The sequence below is a fragment of the Nerophis lumbriciformis genome, linkage group LG18 (genome assembly GCF_033978685.3).
Source record: "Nerophis lumbriciformis linkage group LG18, RoL_Nlum_v2.1, whole genome shotgun sequence".
NCBI classification, from domain to species: Eukaryota; Metazoa; Chordata; class Actinopteri; order Syngnathiformes; family Syngnathidae; genus Nerophis; species Nerophis lumbriciformis.
This window is the reverse complement of record NC_084565.2, coordinates 43238687-43257500: the sequence shown is the minus strand read 5'-3', so window position 1 is coordinate 43257500 and position 18814 is coordinate 43238687. Positions and strand designations below refer to the sequence as shown.

General features: G+C 35.7%; 1 protein-coding gene across 2 annotated transcripts in view; it reads right to left on the bottom strand.

Moving 5' to 3' along the window:
- The window catches only part of kdm4aa (lysine (K)-specific demethylase 4A, genome duplicate a), a 66961-nt gene that overhangs the window by 41569 nt on the left and 6578 nt on the right, over nucleotides 1-18814 (bottom strand). For both annotated transcript variants that reach the window (XM_061978428.1, XM_061978427.1), the window contains exons 2-3: nucleotides 5429-5592; nucleotides 5188-5363 (exon numbers count right to left, since the gene is read on the bottom strand). In XM_061978428.1, coding sequence (XP_061834412.1) covers nucleotides 5188-5363; nucleotides 5429-5587 — 335 coding nt within the window. In that variant the 5' untranslated portion in view covers nucleotides 5588-5592. The remainder of the gene's footprint in view (nucleotides 1-5187; nucleotides 5364-5428; nucleotides 5593-18814) is intronic.

Below are 18814 nucleotides of genomic sequence, written 5' to 3'. Positions count from 1 at the left end.
ACATGAATGCTACTGCTGCTTGTCTCCACAAGCTGGATAGTGTGTACCACGGAGCACTGAGATTCATCACCAACTTACTCACCATTGTGTGTTATACTCAATGGTTAACTGGACATCTTTATGTGCTCGACGCCTCAATCATTGGTATGTTTTCATCTACAAAACCATTCTGGGTATCACTCCATCTTATCTGTCTTGTCTTTTAACAAAGAAACAAGGAAGTCACAATCTTCGTTCAATGGATGTTCTGCAATTTGTTGTCCCCAAAGTAAGAACTGAACTGGGCAAGAAAGCATTTAGGTTTTCAGCACCGAAGGCTTGGAATAGCCTACAATCGAACATTAAACTTCAAACCCTAGTTACGCTGAATGAGTTTAAAGCTTCTGTGAAAGGACTGCAGTCTACCTTGTCTGTATGCACATGTGTCATGTCAGCAAGTTTTAATGTTGTAAATGTGATGTTTTATGTATTTGTTTACTGTTTTTAATGTAACCTTGCTGCTGCCCTCTTGGCCAGGTCTCCCTTGGAAAAGAGATCTTTGATCTCAATGGGATTTTACCTGGTTAAATAAAGGCTAATAATAATAAAAGCTTCAAAGTGCCTGATTTTAACCATCGTTATAAACACCCGTCCATTTTCCTGTGACGTCACATAGTGAAGCCAACACAAACAAACATGGCGGAAAGAACAGCAAGTTTATAGCGACATTAGCTCGGATTCAGACTCGGATTTCAGTGGCTTAAGCGATTCAACAGATTACGCATGTATTGAAACGGATGGTTGTAGTGTGGAGGCAGGTAGCGAAAACCAAATTGAAGAAGAAACTGAAGCTATTGAGCCATATCGGTTTGAACCGTATGCAAGCGAAACCGAGGAAAACGACACGACAGCCAGCGACACGGGAGAAAGCGAGGACGAATTCGGCGATCGCCTTCTAACCAACGATTGGTATGTGTTTGTTTGGCATTAAAGGAAACTAACAACTATGAACTAGGTTTACAGCATATGGAATACATTTGGCAACAACATGCACTTTGAGAGTGCAGACAGCCCAGTTTTCATCAATTAATATATTCTGTAGACATACTAAGGCTGAAACGACGCGTCGACGTAGTCGACGTCATCGGTTACGTAAATACGTCGACGCCGTTTTTGTGCGTCGGCGCGTCGCATATTTACGTCACACTACTGTCACGGCGGAGCGCAAAGCAGACGATGCGAGCGAGGGGAAAAAAGCACGCCAAAAGTCGTCAAAAGTGTGGGAGTATTTCAATAAACGGCCTAATAACGTTGTTGTATGCACACTGTGTCGAGCGGAAATGGCCTATCATAGCAGCACAACGGCTATGAACGAACATTTGAAAAGAAAACCCCCGACAGCGTTCTTGCCATCACCAAGTAAATCGTCCGCGTGCGTATACGTTGTCATTATTACACAAAAACATGAATGTGTCATTTGTATCTGCGTTGTAAATTCATAAACTAAAGCACCGTTTCGCTCTGAGAGGCGCGTTTGGCGTGCCTGTTCAGTGTTTACAAAGACGCGCTCCTCTTTAACGCTGTGGAGAGGCGGCGGCGAGCGAGCGAGCGGCGAGGCGGGGCGCGCCGGGAGCGACGCCGCAATCGTGCCCAGGTGCGCGATCCGAGCGAGCGAGGAAGAGGAGCCGAAAAGCGAGGAGAGAAGAGTTGGAAGAGAAAAGACTTTGTGTAAAATTAAAAGATTGTAAACCTGGCAAAGCCGTCTGGCGTTCAGTCTGTCGGTCCTGAAAGAACCCCACGGCACAAGACGTGTCACAAACACTAACGTTAATTAGTTGTGCAAATACCTTTTACAACATTAACAGTTACATATACTATGTACAAACCAACAATTAACTTTCACTTTAATCATACTATCATTGTTGTGTTATTAAGCAAAATAAGCAATACTTTTACTTTTGTTGAAATGTTTACACTGTACACTTTTTTGTATTGGATGTTTAGCTTTATTTTTGCACATTTTAGCAAATAAGCAATACTTTTACTTTTGTTGAAATGTTTACACTTGTTACAGAATATTTCCGTTTTGCACTTTTTTGTATTGGATGTTTATCTTTATTTTTGCACATTTTAAAGCAAAATAAGCAATACTTTTACTTTTGAAATGCTTATACTATTCCAGAATATTAAGATTTGCACTGGATGTTTACTTTTATATTTGCACATTAAAAAGCAAATAAGCTACTTTTAATTTTGTTAAATGTTAAAAGTTTTAAATGTTTACATTGTTACAGAATATTTTGTCATGTTGTTGTCAATGTTGACTGAGTGGCCATACTTTTTTTTTTGTAAATAAAAGCCATGCCTTTTGAAAAAACTGGCCTACATTTATTTTTTCATCTTCATTTTAAATAAAAAAAATAATCGGTAAAAGGAAAAATAATCTATAGATTAATCGAAAAAAATAATCTATAGATTAACCGATTAATCGAAAAAATAATCTATAGATTAATCGATAGAAAAATAATCGTTAGCTGCAGCCTTATATTGCATACCTGCCAACTTTTGAAATCAGAAAAACCTAGTAGGCAGGGTCCAGGGGCCACAGGCCCCGGTAGGTCCAGGACAAAGTCCTGGTGGGGGGTTCCTTCGCCCCCCGACGCAAAATGATTATTAGCATTCAGACAGGTTAAAATGTTGCTAAAACCATCACTTTTCTATCAGTCACAGTGACTTTTCAAAACAAAAATATTACAGCAAAAATCATATGGGTTGATTGACATGTTTATTCTGTAAGCTAACTTCAATAATTTGAAATTATTTTGACAGTTAATGCCAGTTATCCTGTCAACCTTTCACAAGACTTCAATTTGTTAATTGAAAGTATAAACACTTTTTACAGTAAACAAATGGTAAAACAGTGCTAAACAATTCCATTAAAAAAAAAATTGGTGTCATTATTAACTTTCTGTCCAAGCTTGTATAATCTACTGCCTTGTTCAATTGTAAAAAATATTCTGTGCCTAAAATTCACATTTCTATCACAATTATCATACTGTAAACATGGTAAGCTAACTTCATTAAAATTAATAGTCCTGTCAATAGCATGGAATTACAATTCAAATGTAGTTTTTTTGTAAGCCTTTCAAAAGAATTCAAAATATGAAAAATTCATGAAAATTAATTGAAGCCATCAGACACTTGAAAAGTGGCACATCACATCTCTAATGTAATCATTTGAACTTTTCAACAGAAATAGCACTGCAAAAATATTAAGGACATACTTCTGTATTTTGGTAGTTATGCTGTCAACATTTAACAAGATTTCTTCAACTTGGACTTGAAAGCATAAATAGTATAAACACTTTTAACAGTATAACAGTACTAAACAATTCCAATAGATAACATTGGTGTCATTACCTTTTTGTGGCTAAAATCCAAATGTATTCTATCATATTGATCATACTGCAAAAATGATATGGTAACTTTATGATAAGTTTACTTCATTAAAATGTAATTCAATAGCATCATAAATAAAACTTCGGCATTTATCACATCCAAAGAATCTGTTTGGGCGACGAAAAACGTTGAAAGTTTTCCACTTGTATCGCTAGCAACGGCATTAGACTTGTGTTTTTTTGTCCCCACGTGGTCTTTTACATCGCTAATTCCTCCGTGTCCGATCGAAAAATCTTGTCTGCACAAGGTGCAATTCGCGTACCGTATTATTCCGCACTATTAGCCGCACCTAAAAACCACAAATTTACTCAAAAGCTTATATATGGATTAATATTAAGATTAATTTTCATAAAGTTTCGGTCTCGCAACTACGGTAAACAGTCGCCATCTTTTTTCCCCGTAGAAGAGGAAGTGCTTCTTCTTCTACGCAAGCAACCGCCAAGGTAAGCACCCGCCCCCATAGAACAGGAAGCGCTTCTTCTTCTACTGTAAGCAACCACCCGCCCCGGTAGAAGAAGAAGAAGCGCGCGGATATTACGTTTCATTTCCTTTGTGTGTTTACATCTGTAAAGACCACAAAATGGCTCCTACTAAGCGACAGGTTTCCGGTTCATGAAAAGACGCAATCTCTCCATCCGCACACGGACTACTATTTCACAGCAACTGCCTAAAGACTTTCAAGAAAAGCTGGCTACTTTCCGTGCATATTGTAAAAACAAGATAGCTGAAAAAAAGATCCGGCCAGAGAACATTATCAACATGGACGAGGTTCCACTGACTTTTGATATTCCTGTGAACCGCACTGTGGATACAACGGGAGCACGTACGGTGAATATTCGCACCACAGGGAATGAGAAGTCATCCTTCACTGTGGTTCTAGCTTGCCATGCTAATGGCCAGAAACTTCCACCCATGGTGATATTCAAAAGGAAGACCTTGCCAAAAGAGACCTTTCCAGCCGGCGTCATCATAAAAGCTAACTCGAAGGGATGGATGGATGAAGAAAAGATGAGCGAGTGGTTAAGGTAAGTTTACGCGAAGAGGCCGGGTGGCTTTTTTCACGCAGCTCCGTCCATGTTGATATACGACTCCATGCGCGCCCACATCACGCTGGTTTTTAATATATTATTAAAGTTTGACTGACCTATCTGACTGTTTTTTTGACATTCCTTTAGCGCAGTTAGATGCGGCTTATAACACGGGGCGGCTTATAGGTGGACAAAGTTTTGAAATATGCCGTTCATTGAAGGCGCGGCTTATAACCCAGGGCGGCTTATGGTGCGGAAAATACGGTAGTTTTCACCCTTTTTGGAACGGATAATTATTCCCGGATAGGCTTTTGAATATTCTTCACGGAATGACTGCAGTTTTCTTTTCGGTTTGAGACTCGTTTGCGATTTTTCTCCGGCTGATTCCATGATCGTTCGTTCGTTTGGAAACTCGTGCTTGGCAGCGGTGCTATAAATAACCTCGCACATGGCATTCGGAATGGCTCGATAGGAAGTTACGGGAAGCAGTGTCGATTGTCATTGTTGTTACGCGATTTTGTGAATAAAACTTTTTAAAAAATTATTTTTTTTAATTAATGAAAAACCGTATTTTTTATCACTGCAACCGTAACCCGGAATAGGTTGATGAAAACCGTACTAATTACGGGAAAACCGGAGTAGTTGGCAGGTATGATATTGCCCAGCCCTAGCTCAGAGTAAAAAAAAAAGAAAAGAAAAAAAGTTGTGACTGTAAACTTACTTGTCCGTGTTGGAGGTCTTGCGGAACTCACTGACCGTCATGGGCTTCTTCTGGATGTTGTACTGAGTAAAGAGGCCCGACTGGCCCGTCACCACCTGTTGGATGGGAGCGGGAATGACCAGGTCGTCGATGTCGTCGTAAGTCTTCCTGGGTCTCCAGCCTTCGGGAGGAATCACCTGCAGCAAAAAGGACACGTTAGGCCCATTTAGTCATCATCCACAACGTGCAACACACAACTTACTTTTGCCATCCCGGCTTTGTGCGCTCCTTGTGACTCCATGTAGGCGATGTAGCGGCTGAAGTCTTTAAAGTCATCCGAGGACGGGCTGAATGTCATGATCCTGCAGGCCCCACTCTTGCTTGCCGAGTTTGTACTCATGGTGGACACCTTCTTCCACATCAACTCTGATTAGTGGACAATAGCATGCAGAATGTGAAAAGTTTGATTACTACTACCTCTTTTTTGAGAACTTTATTGACATCTTAAAGAATTGAATCCATGTAATGCTTTAAAAAGGCAAATGGATGGCGCAAAAAGCCAAAAGGCTTGTTTCCATTGTGCTCCATTAAATATTCATCACATTTGATACATTCAATAATAAAAGATACTAGGGGTGTAACTAAGGCTGCAGCTAACGATTATTTTTCTATCGATTAATCTATAGATTATTTTTTCGATTAAATCGGTGAATCTATAGATTTTTTTTTCGATTAATCTATAGATTATTTTTCCTTTTACCGATTATTTTTTTTATTTAAAATGAAGATGAAAAAATAAATGTTGGCCAGTTTTTTCAAAAGGCATGACTTATTTACAAAAAAAAAGTATGGCCACTCAGTGAACATTGACAACAACATGACAAAATATTCTGTAACAATGTAAACATTTAAAACTTTTAACATTTAACAAAATTAAAAGTAGCTTATTTGCTTTTTAATGTGCAAATATAAAAGTGAACATCCAGTGCAAATCTTAATATTCTGCAATAGTATAAGCATTTCAAAAGTAAAAGTATTGCTTATTTTGCTTTAAAATGTACAAAAATAAAGATAAACATCCAATACAAAAAAGTGCAAAACGAAATATTCTGTAACAGTGTAAACATTTCAACAAAAGTAAAAGTATTGCTTATTTTGCTTAATAACACAACAATGATAGTATGATTAAAGTGAAAGTTAATTGTTGGTTTGTACATAGTATATGTAACTGTTAATGTTGTAAAAGGTATTTGCACAACTAATTAACATTAGCGTCTTTGTAAACACGGAACAGGCACGCCAAACGCGCCTCTAAGAGCGAAACGGTGTTTTAGTTTATGAATTTACAACGCAGATACAAATGACACATTCATGTTTTTGTGTAATGATGACAACGTATACTCACGCGGACCATTGACTAGTTGATGGTGATGGCAAGAACGCTGTCGAGTGTTTTCTTTTCAAATGTTCCTTCATAGCCGTTGTGCTGCTATGATAGGCCATTTCCGCTCGACACAGTGTGCGTACAACAACTGTCAAGTGTTTTGCTTTTTTCGCTGTGCTTATCCCACACTTGAAGGGATGTACCAATGCTGAATGTGGCTTCTGGATTTCACTCAAAAGACCAGACCGTAGTTACTTTTTCCTTTTATTTTCCTTTAGTTTGCAACAGTTTTTCCAACGAAGAAACAGCTTCTTTTTTCTTCTTTAGTCTTTTTAGCAGTCTTTAGCAGTGTTAGTAGACTTTAGTTTCTTTAGCTGTCATTAGCTGTCTTTAGTAGCCTTTAGTAGCCTTTAGCTTCTTTAGTAGCCTTTAGCTTCTTTAGTAGGTGAAAAACCTTTAAGGACAAAACACCACAAGATTAACATGCTGTAAAAAATCAATCAATTATCAATCCCATAATTTACAATTATTAATTAGGCTATCAAACTCTTAACCATTAAACAAGTGCAAGAAAATGGACACATCTTTTCCCTTTAAGTTAAAACAGATTTTAAATAAATTGTCTCAACATAAATGCACCAAGATACATATAAAATACATTTAACACCAGAAACACAATAGATAAATGCAGCAGAAAACCCAATATGCAAATACATAAATACCTAACCAATTAACCACCTATTCAGATACATATCTAAAATCCATATTCAATATAAATATATTATTAAATTAGCAGTGAAACACTCAATCTTAAACGCTGTCTACTGGTAGAAAAATGCCCCTTTTTCTATGCCCTCACCAGCAGCCAATGATCCAACACAGTTAAATCCAACACTTTAAGTTGAGCGACTTTACCCTCCTGATGAAGCAAACTGCTCCAACATTTATCAAACTAAGCAAAGAATATCAACACTAAACAACAGTTACACAAAACACCGTGTGTATTTAGCCTCCAGACTAAGCACGCTACATGCACACAACTCCCCCACACCCCCCCCATCTCACCAGCGCAACAGGTGCGCCACACCCACAAAGAGAAGTAAAGTGCAATCTTACCGGCTGTCCGTTCAGCTTTTGGTTTTGGTACACTTGTGGCACAACTCTGGGTTTTCTGTAATGAACTAAACCTTTTTCCACTCTGCGCTGGCGTCTTTTGTACTCCTTGATTTGACACAGCAGTCTAATTACCGGGCTCGCGCACCAGCAGATGAGACGGGAGTGCGCCGCGTTATACCTGCGCGTGAACGTAAACTGATCGGCTCTGATCATATAAGCCGACTGGCCGAAATAATGCCAAATTATATACATTTCCTGGGGTTGCCTAGGTGAATAGGGATGCGGATGTGCTCTAAGATAAAATATAATTTTATTAAGTGGGGTTTGGCTGGTTGCTCAGCAGCCACGGTTGCGAGCTCGCGCTTCAGCTGACGAGACAGCTGTTCGCCGCTACAACATTATTAGGCCGTTTATTGAAATACTTTTGACGACTTTTGGCGTGCTTTTTTCCCCTCGCTCGCACCGCTCGCATCGTCTGCTTTGCGCTCCGCCATGACGGTAGTGTGACGTAAATATGTGACGCATCGACGCACAAAAACGGCGTCGACTTATTTACGTAACCGATGACGTCGACTACGTCGACGCGTCGTTTCAGCCTTAGGTGTAACAGTACGTGTATTTGTATTGAACCGTTTCGGTACGGGGGTTTCGGTTCGGTTCGGAGGTGTAGCTAACGAGTTTCCACACGGACATATTAAGTAACGTAACGCACGTTGTGTAAACAATGCACACTGAGGCACAACACACGGCATGCTAGGATAGACTGACCATACGTCCTCTTTTCACCGGACATGTCCTCTTTTGCGGAGCTGTCAGGGCGGAATTTCTTAAACGCCTCAAATGTCCGGCATTTTGAGTTAGGTTTGCGTGTATTTTCAATGTACGTTCAGGGTTAAGAAGGGGTTAAAAACAAAACAAACAGCAGCATTGGTGAGGGAGGGGAGGGGCAGAGACAGAGAGAGAGAGAGAGAGAGAGTTATGATAAACGCGCATGCGTCGCCAGGCTCTGCTTTTTATCCATAGATTTAATTTTTCATCATCTATAGCAGGGGTGTCAAAAGTGTGCCCCGGAGGCCATTTGCGGCCCACAGCTAATGTGTTAAAGGCCCACAGCACATTCTAAAAATACTATTAAAATAAACAAAAACATAACAAAAGTGAAATAAAAAATCTTAAATGTAATTTAGAAAAAGTTGCAATGTTGACTAATAAAACAAAGCTGTTTTTTTTTTCTTTCAAACTGTCATTGCTCAAAACATAATATTGAATCAAAATCAATGTTATTATGAATTATTGACCTATCCAAGTTTCCCATTACTTCACATCAAATATTACACTAAGAAAAATATTTTGGTGGAAGATTTTGCAAATTTGGTAAATAAATAACCCAAAAATGTAATTGTTGGAATAATTGTTTGTAAGTTATCACAAAATAAACGTTGTATTACATTATGTTCCTGATAAGAAGATGAAGGCTGTCTTTCGAGGCCTACTAAAAGGAAGAAGGCTCGTGAAACTCCACTGTGATTTCAACACGGACAGATGGCAGGATCTGCTCAACTTCCAGAGGAACTCTCTTTGAAGTCAACGCTATTTACGACCCGCTGCCCTCTTGAAGCAACTGTGGTCAGGAGACGGGAGGGGTTATCCATTGTCCTCCAACACCTGCCCCAGCTGGATCCAGGAAGAGCCCAAGCCCGAGACATCCTCTTCTTGGTCTTCAATGTGACCGAATACAATGACTGTTTTACATACTTCCCATTCCTGCTGAGACATGTGTTGGTGCGTGAACATTGAACATCTAAATAAAAGAGGAGACGAAAACCTTCTTCGTCAGAGCGTGCTAAGACACTGTAAGAGGTTACAGGTCGACGCCGTCTCTCCTCAATTGAGTCCAAATTGAATTCTGTCTCTGTTTGATTCCTTGCCTTTTGTCTTGTTTAATAGATGTCCTCAGTGTTTGAACGTGACAGTAATATTTTGTTGTTTTCTTACTGTACCGAAAATGAACCGAACCGTGACCTCTAAACCGAGGTACGTACCGAACCGATATTTTTGTGTACCGTTACACCCCTAAAAGATACTGATGCTGTTGAAGTGAACGTTGAAATATTTTCGTTTATTTATTACGGCTGGGGAATAAAACGATATCAGCATATTGCGATTGACATGTTATCAATATCAATTAAAAATTAAAGCTGCAAGCAGCGATGGACGGGACCGACTTTGACAGCACATAAAATCCAAACCGGAGCAGTAATTAAAACTCTTTGGTCAACTTTTAATCAGAAGGGTTCAATCTCTCTCCTGTGCTAGTTTGAAGCCAACACGACAAACGCGCTCAGAGGAGATAATGTTTGAAAAAAGGTGACGGATTTTTACAAAACTTTTGTTTTGAAGGGGGAATTGCCAACTTCCTGTTGATTTTTGCTGAAGGATGTCAGTGTATGTCTAAGTCAGACCTACATAGGGATTTCTGTTTCATGTCTCTACGACATTCCTACTGGAAGTTACAAGCAGTTATGTCTGACTTTTCTTCCTAGGAGCAGTTGTGTCTGTGTTTTCTTCCTAGGGGGCGCTAGAGCGCAATTTTGAGTTTTTGTTTTGTTTTGTTTTTTAATTAGATCGCAATTTTTGCCAGTCCTGATGTGTGTGTCCAGTTTGGTGAGTTTTGAAGCATATTAAGGGGGTCAAATTACAGCTCAAAGAGGCAAAAGTGACTGTTTTTACAAAACTTTTGTTTTGAAGGGGGAATTGCCTACTTCCTGTTGATTTTTGCTGAAGGATGTCAGTGTATGAAATCTAGGTCTAAGTCAGACCTACATAGAGGATTTAGTTTTGTGTCTCTACGACTTTTTTTTAACGGAAGTTACAAGCAGTTTTGTCTGTGTTTTTTCCTAGGGGGCGCTAGAGCGCAATTTTGAGTTTTGGGTTTTTTATTTTTTTATTAGATGGCAATTTTCGCCAGTCCTGATGTGTGTGTCAAATATGGTGAGTTTTGAAGCATGTTAAGGGGGTCAAATTACAGCTCAAAGAGGCGGCGGAATAATAATAATAAAACCTTACAATTACAATAGGGTCCTCTGTCCCAAAGGGACATTGCGGTCCCTAAAAATCTGTTCGATAAAAAGTTCCATAATCAATTTTTTCTTCTTTGTCAAAAGAAACCGGAAGTTGTAAAGGAAAATTGGGTGCATGAACAAAAAGGCACTTGCTCTTTGGTAACCGAGCAATATATCGGTCGATATCGCTTGATTATTGATATTTTGATAGGTCAGAAAAAATATCAATAATCATCGATATCGACCGATATAAAACACTTATATCGTGATATGGTTTTTAGCCATAATACACTGTATTGACAACAGTATGGACTGTAACCACGGAATGTAAATATTGCTAAGTACAAAATGGGGGTATAAATAGAAACAGAATAGAAAAATATTACAATATGAGTAAAAATAAAAAGCAACAATGAGAATAAAAATATAACAGTAAAATAAGAACATAACAAGAGAAACTAGGCAGTAGTGACCATGTTATGAAAAAGTATTGCACCGTTATTGTTTTGAGGCATGTTAAAAAAAATAATGCACTTTGTGACTTCAATAATAAATATGGCAGTGCCATGTTGGCATTTTTTTTCCATAACTTGAGTTGATTTATTTTGGAAAATCTTGTTATTGCTAAGTACAGTAAATTGGCCCTAGTGTAGAGACAAGCGGTAGAAAATGGATGGATGGACATACTGTTGCCAATACAGTGTATTATGGCTAAAAACTAGGGCTGCAACTAACGATTAATTAGTCGATTATTACTTCGATTAATCGATTAATAATCGGATAAAAGAGACAAACAATATTTCTATACTTTCCAGTATTTTATTGGGAAAAAAAACAGCATACTGGCACCATACTTATTTTGATTATTGTTTCTCAGCTGTTTGTACATGTTGCAGTTTATAAATAACGGTTTATTAAAAAAAAAAAAAACATTAAATAAATAAAAATTGCCTCTGTGCATGCGCATAGCATAGATCCAATGAATCGATGACTAAATTAATCACCAACTATTTTTATAATTGATTTTAGTCGATTAGTTCTTGCAGCCCTACTAAAAACCATATCACGATATAAGTGTTTATATCGGTCGATATCGATGATTATTTATATTTTTTCTGACCTATCAAAATATCAATAATCATCGATATAAAACACTTATATCGTGATATGGTTTTTAGCCATAATACACTGTATTGACAACAGTATGTAACCACGGAATGTAAATATTGCTAAGTACACTAAATTGGCCCTAGTGTAGGGACAAGCGGTAGAAAATGGATGGATGGACATACTGTTGCCAATACAGTGTATTATGGCTAAAAACTAGGGCTGCAACTAACGATTAATTTGTCGATTATTACTTCGATTAATCGATTAATAATCGGATAAAAGAGAAACAATATTTCTATCCTTTTCAGTACTTTATTGGGGGGGAAAACAGCATACTGGCACCATACTAATTTTGATTATTGTTTCTCAGCTGTTTGTACATGTTGCAGTTTATAAATAAAGGTTTATTAAAAAAAATGTTTTTTTTTAAATAAATAAAAATTGCCTCTGTGCATGCGCATAGCATAGATCCAATGAATCGATGACTAAATTAATCGCCAACTATTTTTATAATCGATTTTAATCGATTAGTTCTTGCAGCCCTACTAAAAACCATATCACGATATAAGTGTTTTATATCGGTCGATATTGATGATTATTTATATTTTTTCTGACCTATCAAAATGTCAATAATCATTGATATCGACCGATATAAAACACTTATATCGTGATATGGTTTTTAGCCATAATACACTGTATTGACAACAGTATGTAACCACGGAATGTAAATATTGCTAAGTACACTAACTCGGCCCTAGTGTAGGGACAAGCGGTAGAAAAAGGATGGATGGACATACGTTTCCAATACAGTGTGTTATGGCTAAAAACTAGGGCTGCAACTAACGATTAATTTGTCGATTATTACTTTGATTAATCGATTAATAATCGGATAAAAGAGACAAACAATATTTCTATCCTTTCCAGTATTTTATTGAAAAAAAAACCAGCATACTGGCACCATATTTATTTTGATTATTGTTTCTCAGCTGTTTGTACATGTTGCAGTTTATAAATAAAGGTTTATAAAAAATTTTTTAATTTTTTTTAAATAAATAAAAATTGCCTCTGTGCATGCGCATAGCATAGATCCAATGAATCGATGACTAAATTAATCACCAACTATTTTTATAATCGATTTTAGTCGATTAGTTCTTGCAGCCCTACTAAAAACCATATCACGATATAAGTGTTTTATATCGGTCGATATCGATGATTATTTATATTTTTTCTGACCTATCAAAATATCAATAATCATCGATATCGACCGATATAAAACACTTATATCGTGATATAGTTTTTAGCCATAATACACTGTATTGACAACAGTATGTAACCACGGAATGTAAATATTGCTAAGTACACTAAATTGGCCCTAGTGTAGGGACAAGCGTAAGAAAATGGATGGATGGACATACTGTTGCCAATACAGCGTATTATGGCTAAAAACTAGGGCTGCAACTAACGATTAATTTGTCGATTATTACTTCGATTAATCGATTAATAATCGGATAAAAGAGACAAACAATATTTCTATACTTTCCAGTATTTTATTGGGGGGAAAAACAGCATACTGGCACCATACTTATTTTGATTATTGTTTTTCAGCTGTTTGTACATGTTGCAGTTTACAAACAAAGGTTTATTTTAAAAAAATTAAATAAATAAAAATTGCCTCTGCACATGCGCATAGCATAGATCCAATGAATCGATGACTAAATTAATCGCCAACTATTTTTATAATTGATTTTAGTCGATTAGTTCTTGCAGCCCTACTAAAAACCATATCACGATATAAGTGTTTTATATCGGTCGATATCGATGATTATTGATATTTTTTCTGACCTATCAAAATATCAATAATCATCGATATCGACCGATATAAAACACTTATATCGTGATATGGTTTTTAGCCATAATACACTGTATTGACAACAGTATGTAACCACGGAATGTAAATATTGCTAAGTACACTAACTTGGCCCTAGTGTAGGGACAAGCGGTAGAAAATGGATGGATGGACATACTGTTGCCAATACAGTGTATTATGGCTAAAAACTAGGGCTGCAACTAACGATTAATTTGTCGATTAATCGATTAATAATCGGATAAAAGAGACAAACAATATTTCTATCCTTTCCAGTATTTTATTGGGGGGAAAAACAGCATACTGGCACCATACCTATTTTGATTATTGTGTCTCAGCTGTTTGTACATGTTGCAGTTTATAAATAAAGGTTTATTTTAAAAAAATTAAATAAATAAAAATTGCCTCTGTGCATGCGCATAGCATAGATCCAATGAATCGATGACTAAATTAATCACCAACTATTTTTATAATTGATTTTAGTCGATTAGTTCTTGCAGCCCTACTAAAAACCATATCACGATATAAGTGTTTTATATCGGTCGATATCGATGATTATTTATATTTTTTCTGACCTATCAAAATATCAATAATCATCGATATCGACCGATATAAAACACTTATATCGTGATATGGTTTTTAGCCATAATACACTGTATTGACAACAGTATGTAACCACGGAATGTAAATATTGCTAAGTACACTAAATTGGCCCTAGTGTAGGGACAAGCGTAAGAAAATGGATGGATGGACATACTGTTGCCAATACAGCGTATTATGGCTAAAAACTAGGGCTGCAACTAACGATTAATTTGTCGATTATTACTTCGATTAATCGATTAATAATCGGATAAAAGAGACAAACAATATTTCTATACTTTCCAGTATTTTATTGGGGGGAAAAACAGCATACTGGCACCATACTTATTTTGATTATTGTTTCTCAGCTGTTTGTACATGTTGCAGTTTATAAATAAAGGTTTATTAAAAAAAAAAAAAAAATTTTAATAAATAAAAATTGCCTATGTGCATGCGCATAGCATAGATCCAATGAATCGATGACTAAATTAATCACCAACTATTTTTATAATTGATTTTAGTCGATTAGTTCTTGCAGCCCTACTAAAAAAAAAGTGTTTTATATCGGTCGATATCGATGATTATTTATATTTTTTCTGACCTATCAAAATATCAATAATCATCGATATCGACCGATATAAAACACTTATATCGTGATATGGTTTTTAGCCATAATACACTGTATTGACAACAGTATGTAACCACGGAATGTAAATATTGCTAAGTACACTAAATTGGCCCTAGTGTAGGGACAAGCGGTAGAAAATGGATGGATGGACATACTGTTGCCAATACAGCGTATTATGGCTAAAAACTAGGGCTGCAACTAACGATTAATTTGTCGATTATTACTTCGATTAATCGATTAATAATCGGATAAAAGAGACAAACAATATTTCTATACTTTCCAGTATTTTATTGGGGGGGAAAACAGCATACTGGCACCATACTTATTTTGATTATTGTTTCTCAGCTGTTTGTACATGTTGCAGTTTATAAATAAAGGTTTATTTAAAAAAATGTTTTTTTTAAATAAATAAAAATTGCCTCTGTGCATGCGCATAGCATAGATCCAATGAATCGATGACTAAATTAATCGCCAACTATTTTTATAATCGATTTTAATCGATTCGTTCTTGCAGCCCTACTAAAAAAAGTGTTTTATATCGGTCGATATCGATGATTATTTATGTTTTTTCTGACCTATCAAAATATCAATAATCATCGATATAAAACACTTATATCGTGATATGGTTTTTAGCCATAATACACTGTATTGACAACAGTATGTAAATATTGCTAAGTACAGTAAATTGGCCCTAGTGTAGGGACAAGCAGTAGAAAAATGGATGGATGGACATACGTTGCCAATACAGTGTATTATGGCTAAAAACTAGGGCTGCAATTAACGATTAATTTGTCAATTATTACTTCGATTAATCGATTAATAATCGGATAAAAGAGACAAACAATATTTCTATCCTTTCCAGTATTTTATTGGGGGAAAAAACAGCATACTGGCACCATACTTATTTTGATTATTGTTTTTCAGCTGTTTGTACATGTTGCAGTTTATAAATAAAGGTTTATTAAAATTATTATTATTTTTTTTAAATAAATAAAAATTGCCTCTGCGCATGCGCATAGCATAGATCCAATGAATCGATGACTAAATTAATCGCCAACTATTTTTATAATCGATTTTAATCGATTAGTTCTTGCAGCCCTACTAAAAACCATATCACGATATAAGTGTTTAATATCGGTCGATATCGATGATTATTTATATTTTTTCTAACCTATCAAAATATCAATAATCATCGATATCGACCGATATAAAACACTTATATCGTGATATGGTTTTTAGCCATAATACACTGTATTGACAACAGTATGTAACCACGGAATGTAAATATTGCTAAGTACACTAAATTGGCCCTAGTGTAGGGACAAGCGGTAGAAAATGGATGGATGGACATACTGTTGCCAATACAGTGTATTATGGCTAAAAACTAGGGCTGCAACTAACGATTAATTTGTCGATTAATCGATTAATAATCGGATAAAAGAGACAAACAATATTTCTATCCTTTTCAGTATTTTATTGGGGGGAAAAACAGCATACTGGCACCATACTTATTTTGATTATTGTTTCTCAGCTGTTTGTACATGTTGCAGTTTATAAATAAAGGTTTATTAAAATTATTATTATTTTTTTTAAATAAATAAAAATTGCCTCTGCGCATGCGCATAGCATAGATCCAATGAATCGATGACTAAATTAATCGCCAACTATTTTTATAATCGATTTTAATCGATTAGTTCTTGCAGCCCTACTAAAAACCATATCACGATATAAGTGTTTAATATCGGTCGATATCGATGATTATTTATATTTTTTCTAACCTATCAAAATATCAATAATCATCGATATCGACCGATATAAAACACTTATATCGTGATATGGTTTTTAGCCATAATACACTGTATTGACAACAGTATGTAACCACGGAATGTAAATATTGCTAAGTACACTAAATTGGCCCTAGTGTAGGGACAAGCGGTAGAAAATGGATGGATGGACATACTGTTGCCAATACAGTGTATTATGGCTAAAAACTAGGGCTGCAACTAACGATTAATTTGTCGATTAATCGATTAATAATCGGATAAAAGAGACAAACAATATTTCTATCCTTTTCAGTATTTTATTGGGGGGAAAAACAGCATACTGGCACCATACTTATTTTGATTATTGTTTCTCAGCTGTTTGTACATGTTGCAGTTTATAAATAAAGGTTTATTTAAAAAAAAATTTTTTTTTTTTAAATAAATAAAAATTGCCTCTGTGCATGCGCATAGCATAGATCCAATGAATCGATGACTAAATGAATCGCCAACTATTTTTATAATTGATTTTAGTCGATTAGTTCTTGCAGCCCTAATAAAAACCATATCACGATATAAGTGTTTATATCGGTCGATATCGATGATTATTTATATTTTTTCTGACCTATCAAAATATCAATAATCATCGATATAAAACACTTATATCGTGATATGGTTTTTAGCCATAATACACTGTATTGACAACAGTATGTAACCACGGAATGTAAATATTGCTAAGTACACTAAATTGGCCCTAGTGTAGGGACAAGCGGTAGAAAATGGATGGATGGACATACTGTTGCCAATACAGTGTATTATGGCTAAAAACTAGGGCTGCAACTAACGATTAATTTGTCGATTATTACTTCGAGTAATCGATTAATAATCGGATAAAAAAGACGAACAATATTTCTATCCTTTCCAGTATTTTATTGAAAAAAAACCAGCATACTGGCACCATACTTATTTTGATTATTGTTTTTCAGCTGTTTGTACATGTTGCAGTTTATAAATAAAGGTTTATTAAAAAAAATTTTTTTTTTTTAAATAAATAAAAATTGCCTCTGTGCATGCGCATAGCATAGATCCAATGAATCGATGACTAAATTAATCACCAACTATTTTTATAATTGATTTTAGTCGATTAGTTCTTGCAGCCCTACTAAAAAAAAAGTGTTTTATATCGGTCAATATCGATGATTATTTATATTTTTTCTGACCTATCAAAATATCAATAATCATCGATATAAAACACTTATATCGTGATATGGTTTTTAGCCATAATACACTGTATTGACAACAGTATGTAACCACGGAATGTAAATATTGCTAAGTACACTAAATTGGCCCTAGTGTAGGGACAAGCGGTAGAAAATGGATGGATGGACATACGCTGCCAATACAATGTATAATGGCTAAAAACTAGGGCTGCGACTAACGATTAATTTGTCGATTATTACTTCGATTAATCGATTAATAATCGGATAAAAGAGAAACAATATTTCTATCCTTTCCAGTATTTTATTGGGGGAAAAAACAGCATACTGGCACCATACTTATTTTGATTATTGCTTTTCAGCTGTTTGTACATGTTGCAGTTTATAAATAAAGGTTTATTAAAAAAAATGTTTTTTTTTAAATAAATAAAAATTGCCTCTGTGCATGCGCATAGCATAGATCCAATGAATCGATGACTAAATTAATCACCAACTATTTTTATAATCGATTTTAGTCGATTAGTTCTTGAAGCCCTACTAAAAACCATATCACGATATAAGTGTTTTATATCGGTCGATATCGATGATTATTGATATTTTTTCTGACCTATCAAAATATCAATAATCATCGATATAAAACACTTATATCGTGATATGGTTTTTAGCCATAATATACTGTATTGACAACAGTATGTAACCACGGAATGTAAATATTGCTAAGTACACTAAATTGGCCCTAGTGTAGGGACAAGCGGTAGAAAATGGATGGATGGACATACTGTTGCCAATACAGTGTATTATGGCTAAAAACTAGGGCTGCAACTAACGATTAATTTGTCGATTAATCGATTAATAATCGGATAAAAGAGACAAACAATATTTCTATCCTTTACAGTATTTTATTGAAGAAAAAAAACAGCATACTGGC